Genomic DNA, 10,768 nt, shown 5'->3' with positions numbered 1-10,768 from the left:
AAAGTGAAAGAGAGAAAATGTAAAACTGATCAAAATAATATGAAAGAAGGGTTTTGTATGGATTGGCATGGTCAATCCTACAATACCCAACCTATAATAATAATAGAGAGAAAGAGGGAGCAAAGAGAACGAGAGATATATGGGAGCTTATAAAAGGCAGCTCAACATGCCAATCATCTAATGAACGGTCCTGTTGCCCCATCCTGATTGAATTTCACAAAGCTTCTATTAAAAGTGAGGGGAGGGTGTTCTTTGTCTGTTTTGTCTGTCAGGCCTGGAACTGTAATCAACGTAGGATATACCCCCACCAACACGGTTCAATATTTGTTAAAAACTGGACATTTAAAAAAGGGTAAACTCACTACACCAGAATCAACACTGCAAAACCTCAATATGTAATGCAAACCTTTTTTTCAATGTTTAATACAATAGTAGTCACAAAATAAAATGATGTGATGTAGAAACCAAACTGTAACTATTAGAGTAAATCTGTTTTTCTTTCTTTCTTTCTTTCTTTCTTTCTTTCTTTCTTTCTTTCTTTCTGTCTTTTATTAGTGCTTATAAGATCTGTTGCATTTCATCCTGTAGTATCTAACAATTCACTGTCCAAGTGTTCATGTCTTTTTCCCAGCTGGAATGTACCTACAGTAATAAATAAACACATTGTACAACTTGTACAAGACTGTTTAATTATTAATTACCTTAAATGTCACCAGACAGAGTTATATTAATCTGTAGAGATATGTTAACATTGGTAAAATGATGTTACTGATTACAATACGTTTTTCAATTATGAAAATCTTAGGTGTTTAGGGTGACTGGTAGGATAAACTCTTAAGAACATGGGGTCATCGTTTATGGTTTTACTGCTTTTCATACAAACACAAAGAAACACTGTTACCATTCTTTCTCTGCATCCAAGACAACAGCCAGACACTGCTGTTTGTACAATTGATTGAATTCACTTTCAATTTCAGTAAAGAGCGTTTTGAATTGTCACGTCTATCAACTTGTATCTTTTCTCCATGTTTCTATATCTTATCTATATGTAGCACGAAGACGCTGCAAATGCATAATACCCTGAGGTGAAAATGTCATAATGAGTTTTTCCATAAGTGTGCAGCCGCAGCAATGAATAGAACAGATTGAACAAGTACATTGTTGATATAACTTTCAGATAAAAGGCTATTCATAAAAAAATAAATAGAAATGGAAAAGTCAGTACAATGTGCTAATGTGCATGCAGGTGTGTCCTGCATAAAAGTACAATACATTAAAAAGATATAAACAGAATCTTGATAAAATGCGATATATCGATTACTTCATTAATCCCTTAAGGTACACAAGGAATTCACCGGTTGTTCAAAGGGTTTCTTCTTAAAATACATTCGACAGTGGCTGAGGTATCACGAGTAAACTGTCAATTTGGAAGACGAGATACAAACTCTCAGAAAATTTTAAACCCTGTTTCGTGAACCTCATTGCAAAAATTAAAAATGGTACCATTTCTATTTGCGCGACAGATATGCCCGTTGTATCTTAAGGGTTAAATTGCATAAAATGCATTTCTTATAGAGCAATTCAGATAATAATAATTATGGATTTATAAATATATCTTATTTTACAGAAATAAACATCTCACGTATGGAGTAGGAAAAAAGTCGACAGCCATATGAACGCCAGTGTATGTAATTACACAATGAACACAAAATCAGCATCTGTCTGTCGCACAATCAGAGCACGCACACATCTAAACATCTACAACCAAGCAGTCGCAGAAAAAGAAAAACCCGGACCTATTCTAACCAATCAGACGTCTCTAGTGAAAAATACCAATCTGAAAGACTAAGGGCAAAGAAAAAGTGGAAGTTCACCTTCTCTGGCGCACACTGAGGGATTTCTTGCATACCTCACGTTGCTGTACCAGGGAGTACAGCTACAGCGTCATTTTGCAGCTGTTGGCGTTCAGACTCTTATCATTCAACCAGCAAAGGAGAAACAAACCGCGAGGAGCTATCCTTGGTGCTGAACCACTCGAAACGGGGAATTCAAGGAAAGAATGCATGTTCAGGATAGCCACCACCCTTCAGTGCAAAGACGTTGAAGTGACTGGTCTGACTGACAAGAGAAAGCTCTGAGTACCTTTACTGCATTTTGCTCTTCAGATTTTTTTTTTGTGGTATTTTTTATTTTGTTTGTTTGTTTTGTTTACAAAATGCTGCCCAACAACTCCTCTAGACACCTGAATTTAGAGGACGGATTTTATTCGTTGAATACCTCTGGAAATGAGACTCACAATGACACTCACGGCAGTGCAGTACTAATCTCCTTTATCTACTCCGTCGTCTGCTTAGTAGGGCTCTGTGGTAACTCGATGGTTATTTATGTGATCCTGAGGTATGCTAAAATGAAGACGGCTACTAACATCTATATTTTAAACTTGGCTGTCGCAGACGAGCTACTTATGCTGAGTGTGCCGTTTCTGGTGACTTCTTCGTTGCTGCACCACTGGCCCTTTGGATCCTTTCTGTGCCGCCTTGTTCTTAGCGTAGATGCCATCAATATGTTTACTAGTATATACTGCCTTACCGTCCTAAGCATCGACCGTTACATTGCAGTGGTGCACCCTATCAAAGCTGCCCGATACAGGAGACCGACCATAGCAAAGATGGTGAACTTGGGGGTGTGGATGTTCTCCATAATGGTCATATTGCCCATAATAATTTTTTCTACTACAGCACCCAACTCTGACGGCTCTGTAGCATGCAACATGCAGATGCCAGACCCACAGCGTCAGTGGATGGCAGTGTTTGTGATTTATACATTTCTGATGGGGTTTCTGTTCCCTGTGATCGCAATATGCCTGTGTTATATTCTTATTATTGTTAAAATGAGAGTGGTTGCCCTCAAAGCAGGCTGGCAGCAGCGCAAGAAGTCTGAAAGAAAAATCACTCTCATGGTGATGATGGTGGTGACGGTATTTGTCATCTGCTGGATGCCGTTTTACATTGTCCAGCTGGTGAACGTCTTTGTGCAGCAGCATAATGCAACTATCAGCCAGCTTTCTGTCATTCTAGGCTATGCCAACAGCTGTGCCAATCCTATACTCTATGGATTTCTTTCGGACAATTTTAAAAGATCGTTCCAAAGAATATTGTGCCTGCGTTGGATGGACAATGCAACAGAAGAGCCAATTGATTACTATGCCACTGCTCTCAAAAGTAGAGCTTACAGTGTTGACGAATTTCAACCAGACAACCTGGAATCGGACAGCATGTATCGAAATGGTACTTGCGCATCCAGGACTACAACACTGTGATGAACGGGAAATCATTGACGAGTTTGACATTGTTTGGGAGGATTTAACATATGTTACATGAACAAATTTAACAAACTGACTGTTTTGTGTTTGTGTAGGCTATTGCTGCTTATTTTACTGTGTCTGATGTTGCTTCGATGTCATTAAATTTTGCACCAATAGAAATATTGTGGCTATTATCTTTATTCTTGCGAATTTATTAAACTCGTTCTAGTGTTTTAAAACGGGATGTTATCCCTTTTCTGGTCTGTGATATATATAATGAGAAAAAAGTATTGTAGGTGGACATTTAAGTATTTGAATGGTTAAATTGGTTAAAATGTTATAGAAGCATCAAGTGCCTGCATTATGCAAATTAACAACATTAATATATAAGTAGTAGTAATTCATGGCCGATGTGTGATTACTGCAAGCCCCGTGTGTACCTAGCAGGGTTTAGGACCCAGAGGAGTCCTGTGGCAGGCATGCATTCAGTGCCCATTCAGTATACAAAACTCAATGTTGACAGGTATGGTATTAGCAAATGTAATCAGTGCAAAACTACCTTTCAAATGTGCCGTCTAAACTTCATGTACAGCACAGTCAGCTTTCAAACAGTTTGTTCATTTAAAATGTCAACATGTGCACGCGGGTGCCTGGCAACATAGAGGATGCTACAATGTTCTTTGTACGGCGATTGCCTTTTCCCATCACCCTCCACTGTTAATATATTTGATTTATGTGGAAATGAAGGTAGCAACACACTTGGCTGCTGTTTGTTTATCACACTGCCACGTTAAATAAAACATTGTTGTGTGAATTGATGTTTAAAAAAGATTAGCTGCCGAGTGGCTCAGCAGATATTCTCTTACCATCGTGTTTACATACTTTATCAATGCACCCAAAAGGAGCTTTCCCTGGAGACGATATTTACTTAAGTCAACAGTGTAATTTCCTGCCTAGTTGAAAAAAATATATAAGAACATATTCGTCATTATAATTGAAATAAATAATTTGAAGCACACATATGAAAATCAAAATTGAATTACAAAGATAGATTGTGTGCTTCCTTGTCATCTGCTTGGACAATACATTGTATTGTTTTGGTTCTCTGGTAAATGGCAAAAGATATTAATAAGCTTTTATATTTCAGATTCCATCTTTTTTTTTTTTTTTTTGGTAGTTTGCAATAATATGCCCCAAAAAATTAACATTTCAAATCTTTGTGTTCTCAGGTTAACAGTTTCATGTGTAAAGATCCTGAGATAATTCGTCTTGTGCACGTGACATAACAACGTTTAATTGTAATGTTTTTGTAATGTCTAAAATTAAACTCAAGTTAATCAGGGTTTAGACCCCATCCTTCACAAACTATAAGGTCTGTCAACACAGTGTCTGTGTCAAAAGGTTTCTCAGGAAAGATAAGATGAAAGTCAAAGTTCACTGGTGTTGTCAGAAGTGTTGGATTTACTAATGAAGTTTTTGTTTTTAATGAGTGAAATAGTTTTAAACAAGTAAGGGAGGAAAGAGGCTAATAATGTGTTTTAGACTTATTTGCTTATTTGTTCAGAAACCTGTAACCCAGTAGCGCCCCCTATGAGCATTTCCTCTATGCATTATTGTTGTGCCAAAATCCAGCCATTTACATGGTGTAGATAAGCCACAGCATGTGTGGCTATACTCCAAGTGACTTTATGTCAGTCCTATCAATATACAGTGTGTTGGGAATGCTTTCAGTGTGAAAGTTACAACACCAAAGCATTTTCTTTTTCACTGTGGATGATTTAAAAAAATGTCCAAAGCCAAAGCTAATATCTCACATTTAGTTTCAGAATACCACAATTCAATTAGAATTAGTGTATGTTAACATTTATAACATTGCACAACATCCACACCACAAACTGTAGTATATACTACATTACCACTGTTATTTTGATTTAAGTAAATAATAGTTTTTATAATTTTTGGGAAAATGTATTGAGATCAAAAAACATATACAACAAATTACTCTTTATCATAAATCTTCAAACAGGGCATACAAACAGATGTTTTTTGCAATATAATACATTGCCATTTGTATACACATCTCCTGAAAGAAAACAAAAACTTAAAATGAAAATACACATGAATTTTCTAATACAAAAAAAAAACTTGCAGTTGTTATCATTAGACTTAAGTACACTCAACTTCTCAACTAGCAACGTAATTGTTCTCATTTTCAATAGCATTTTCATTCACATGCTGTGCTGAGTCAGTGTTTTTAGCTGATAGATCCATTGAACCATTTGATGGTTCTCTTTTCCTGGACTTCAATGTCTTAGAGCTTTTTCTGAAGCAGCACTTAAACACACCAACCACAATTACAATCAACAGAACCAAAACCACAATTCCAACCACAACGGGAATGAACACATTCGACCGGGTTTCCTTGCTTTTAAAGTCTTCATCGTGAACCAGAGTTGTGAAGCCTGAAGCTGAAGTTGGAGCTGGGTTCCTTTCATTCAAAGGCTGATGTGTGGAAGATAAGCGAGTAGAAGACTCAGTGAGGTGTTTTTCATCAGCATTTGGAGCCATGTCATTCGCTATACTGGTGATGTCAGCAAAAGGCATTCTTGTACTACCAGACCCTATTCGGATTCCTTTTTGACGGATGCATGACTTTTTGTCTTCTCCAAGAGCATACCCTTTGCTTTTATCACACTCACAAGCAAAGCTGCCAACAGTGTTGACACATTTAAACTCGCATGGGTTTTTTTTGCATTCATCAATGTCTACACATTTACCTGCATCGCTTTGAGTGTGACCTTCTTTGCACGAACACATGTATTCCAAATCTGTGTATCCGCTGGATGTCAGTTGCCACGTCTGATTCTGGCACTTCAAGAGAACAGTTTTTCCAGATTGACAAGTGACATTTGCTGAGGTCTTTGATGGTAAATACTGTAGCATCGTTAACTGATAATGTGCTGTGTAGTTCACTATTGACATACCTTTCATCTGGAGTGCCTTGCACATTTCTTTATCTTGATACTTACAAATAAAACCATCCAGCTTTTTACAGTTTTCTTCTTCCCAGCCCCATTCTTGTACCACTTTGTTTCTGTTGAGTGATACTTTAAGGGCTCCACAACGACTTCCTGTACATGTTAGTGCTGGTTCTTTAATCCATTTACTTACTTCAGTTTGATTACTGCCCCCATCTTTCCAACTAAATCCCCGAAGTTTTAACTCTTTCTGTGTACATTGTTGCTTTTCTCTCTTGAGGCCTATCCAGAATGAAACATTTCCACTGTTAGTGTTTTCTAAAAGCTGCAGGATGCTTTGGTTTTCTTGCTCAGTGGACATGGTGGTCAAAACTCCCTTATTCTCACAGAACGCTGAGTCATATGCCACACTGGTGTAATGCGCACTGTAGCAAGTAAACAGATCCGTGCATAACATGTGGTCCTTGAGAGGCTCGCAGAGAATAGCCTTCCAAAAGAAAACCAGATAAATCCAGAGATGCATTTTCAGTTGGTTATATAATATGGAGCTGTCTTTGTTTCACACAGCTTCTTCTTTACCAGGCTCTGGACAAATAATCTGTTCCTGTCCTACAGCACCCATGGCCTCTAAAGAAGACCCTCCCACGAAAACAACAGTAGGAAGTGTGTTTAGGGTTGATATGACTCAAACTTCCTTCTAGGAAGTTGGAAATGTTACAAAGGAATCACATTTCTCGCCCTGCCAAGTTAGCAAATTAAACAAGTACATATTAATCACAAACTGGAATTGCACTTACTTGCTATTTTAAATGGTAATGTATTTTAAAAGACAGTCTTTTGCAGTATTTTTAATTTATACTATACATGTTAGTTAACAGTAATACTGGTGGAACATATAGATGTGCCTACTTGCTTGCACACAGTTTTGGATGCATAGTGTAGAAGTCATGATATAATACAGTAGTGCTGGACACATAAAAATAAACAAACAATAAGAAACTGCAAGACATTTTTTATTATTATTATTATTGTTTGTTGAGCAGATTTGGTCAGTTTTTTTAATAGGAAAAACAATCAGTCTAGTTTCCTGAATACATTTCAGTTTAATCCAGTTGCAAAGTCAATTTATTTGTTACTTTTACTGGATTAAAATGTTTCCATGGTGATTCTTGTGCACTACCGTATGAAGCTGCCTACGTGGTAGTTCACACCCTGCTTTCTTAAGAGACTTATAACAATGAGACAGATGTTTCCTGAGGAAACAAGAAAATAGCAGGAAACTGTATTGAATGGAGTCTCATAGGATCCTGACCACCAGGGTAATTTGGGTGGTATGAAAGACCCCAGCGCCCAGGAAGTTGAATCATAAGAAAAGCAGCAGGTGCTTGCTTGTTAACACAGATCTTAGTAACAGATTGAAGAATGTTTGGGAGTTCTGGAATGCCGAGATAATCGTTCCTGACAAAGTGGCACAAAAAATCAGCAACAATTTGAGTGCCCAAAGGAAGAGTTCATGAAATGATTTATCAGATTAATATATCATTTCTGTCATTTCAAAATTTCTTTTTTCATGATACAGTTTTATGGCTTTAATTAAAACAATTAGCATTTGTTCGTAAACATACAGGAGAAAAACTACACTAGCAAAGAAATGTTGGTATTGTTATTATTTCTGAAAATATTGTAATTAGGAATGTGACCACCGGCTATTTTAATGAAAGTGATTTCCTTGAGTTAAGAAGAAGAAGACTTGCAGAAAACGCAGTGAGTAAAAAAAAGAAAGAAAGAAAGACAATCATTTTTAATGATTTAATTTATTATTATTATTATTATTATTATTATTATTATTATTATTATTATTATTATTATTATTATCATCCATAATAATAAACTCAATATAAAAGTAGCAATACGTATATAGCAAAATATGGTGTGTCAAACTAATTAGCCACAAATTATACACCTGGGAGTGTACTGAAATTAGATAGCTGCTTAAAAAAGAAAACGATAATACTAAGAGTGAGAGGATGAGCTATTTAAATGGTTTAATTAGTCTTATTAATTATTTAACAATGTGTCCTGGTTTTGAGCTTGGAAAATCTGGTCACCCAATTTAAAGGACTACAAACTAAGGTTTTAATATTCATTTTCATACCTCTTATTATCACTCACAATATAACCACTGATCCCTCCTTTTCTTCTGCTGAAGATACTTTCTGTTTTTTGGGGGGTTGTATTTTAAACAGGGATATGCAGATATTTCAAAGACAATAGGCTGTAGAAGTGAAAGATGCTGCTGTATCCTGGCACAGAATCACTTCATGTGCTGCAGCTCAATTTCATCGAATGGTGACATACCAAACAAGAAGTGAATGTATGTGTATATAAAACAAGCCAAGATATACAAATGCTTATAGGTGTTGTTATTTATGGTGGCCCTACAGGCAGTTGAAATGGTTATGTGTTTCTTTTTTTATTATTTCACCCTTTTTACTTTATTTTATTTAGCAGAAATACACTTTCTCCCAATTTTTTCCAATATGACATGATATACTTATTTATCAATAAATATAATGTAACCATTTCATAAATATCACATTTTGTTTAAGAAATACAGTATAACTACACTCATGATCTTGATAATATCTGGGGCCCTTCTTAAAAAATGATTTTGAATGGATGGTATTTTGATTGAAGGAGAAGTCAAGTTAAACATGAAACACATTTAATTGGTTTCTATGCTAAGCCTGGTTTCCTATTGATCTCTTGAGATTATAAACTTCAGTGTATCACTGCAACACCTTGGTAAGCTTGTGGTTCTGGGCTGCTTGTTATTGCTTGTTGCTTTGCAGTTAATAAGGCAGGTTCAAATCCTTGGCACCTCATGTCCTTAATTATAAAATCAGTCAGATGCAACAACTCAGCAGGCAGTGATAACAGACCAGAAAGGCTAAACAGGAGCATAAGTATGCCTTGCTCTGTAAAAGAAGGAAATCTAACCCACGCAAAACAGCTAGTAGTCAAGTATTATACTATACAGAACTATAGGCAGTACCAGGAGAATCATCATCAAACCACAGCATTTAATGTAGATAGAGCACGATTAATTGAGTGTATCAGAATCTTGGTTTATGTTCCTCTCTTATTCTGTATGTCACACATACATATTTACATATTTCGACTGCCTAACTAAGTTTTGATGGAACTTGCTAAGGACATTTTTTAACAAGTTGCCGAGACTATCAGAATTTGAGTGTATTGTGGAGATACCCTGTTGTTCTGTCTGTCAGGGGTGGCCAAACACCCTATGAGCTGCATACCAAAATGTCCATATGATCGAGAGCCGCTAGACACATACTGTAAAACATGAAATGTTTGCAAGAGCAAGATATTTTAAATACTAGCATAGTTTTCTTTTCTTTTTTTATTCTCTTGAACATGATAACGGAATCTTGCACTTACTCTGTGCAGCAGTTGTTATCTCTTGATAGAACATTGCAGAGCCTACACAGTTTCTGTGTCATTTTTATTGTACTGTAGATCAACAGTGTATTGAACTTTAAATGTACAATGGTGTTTTTAGTTCTGTTTATAGTGTATATATTACACACTTTAAATAAAATATATTCAGTTATTATGATGCAAAAAACTGACCTGATTTCACCAAAAACACCACATAAAAAGACACCTTTTTCTAAGGATTCTTTTTGACAAGCTCTTCCCTTGAAGATCTTAATGCTGGGTTATATATATATATATATATATATATATATATATATATATATATATATATATATATATTTGTATGACTGACTGCTGCCTTAAATACTTTTGAGAGCTTTGTGGATGACAAATGCACTGTATTTATTTTAAAAGGGATTACAGCACGTGCTCATTACGAGACATAAGATATGTAAATATAATATTAATTTTAGACCTGCAATATAACATTTAAACATACATTCTCTAGACTAGCACCAACATTAAAATTAAAAAGACGATTAATTAATGTGAATAAGGACGTTTGGCACAAGCGATATTCCATGCCATACAATATAAATCAGCTTCTTTACTGAACACCGAAAGAAGCATCTGTTGACTGCTGAGGCGTGTTTCTCCTTAAGTCTGATCAAGGAGTACATTCAGATGAATATGTGTTGTGATTTGTTTCATAATGACGTTTGTGCCTGCTCGCCTTGTACAGACAGTGTGTAAGCGATTTGTTGCAGATGAGACACAGGTTTACCACCGTTTTCAGTGAAAGCGAACTCTTCCTCCCATTCTGGTTTAAAGCCTCATACTTTTGTATATCAGTCGTGGAGGGTTTGCTCAATGCCATGGTCACGAAACGAACAAACACTTAATTCAAAATTATAAAATTGACTTTCAACTGCACATCCGGCTTTCACTCAGGTGATCGAAATACGCATGCGCCAGCGATCGAAAGCCATCAGTGACGAAATTTCTTTGCAGTGAGCATGCAGGC

General features: G+C 36.2%; 2 protein-coding genes across 2 annotated transcripts; one reads left to right on the top strand and one right to left on the bottom strand.

Moving 5' to 3' along the window:
- Positions 1–1,667: 1,667 nt before the first annotated feature.
- Positions 1,668–3,998, top strand: LOC117422203 (somatostatin receptor type 1-like). The gene has a single exon (XM_034036921.3). It carries the CDS (start codon positions 2,216–2,218, stop codon positions 3,317–3,319), a length of 1,104 nt encoding a protein of 367 aa, XP_033892812.3. The 5' UTR covers positions 1,668–2,215; the 3' UTR covers positions 3,320–3,998.
- A 1,295-nt stretch (positions 3,999–5,293) lies between these two features.
- clec14a (C-type lectin domain containing 14A) lies at positions 5,294–6,899 on the bottom strand. Its single transcript, XM_034036880.3, has one exon. It carries the CDS (start codon positions 6,803–6,805, stop codon positions 5,489–5,491), a length of 1,317 nt encoding a protein of 438 aa, XP_033892771.1. The 5' UTR covers positions 6,806–6,899; the 3' UTR covers positions 5,294–5,488.
- Positions 6,900–10,768: the final 3,869 nt, after the last annotated feature.

Source organism: Acipenser ruthenus, chromosome 15 (assembly GCF_902713425.1).
Source record: "Acipenser ruthenus chromosome 15, fAciRut3.2 maternal haplotype, whole genome shotgun sequence".
Lineage (NCBI taxonomy): Eukaryota > Metazoa > Chordata > Actinopteri > Acipenseriformes > Acipenseridae > Acipenser > Acipenser ruthenus.
This window is presented reverse-complemented; position numbering and strand designations above follow the sequence as displayed.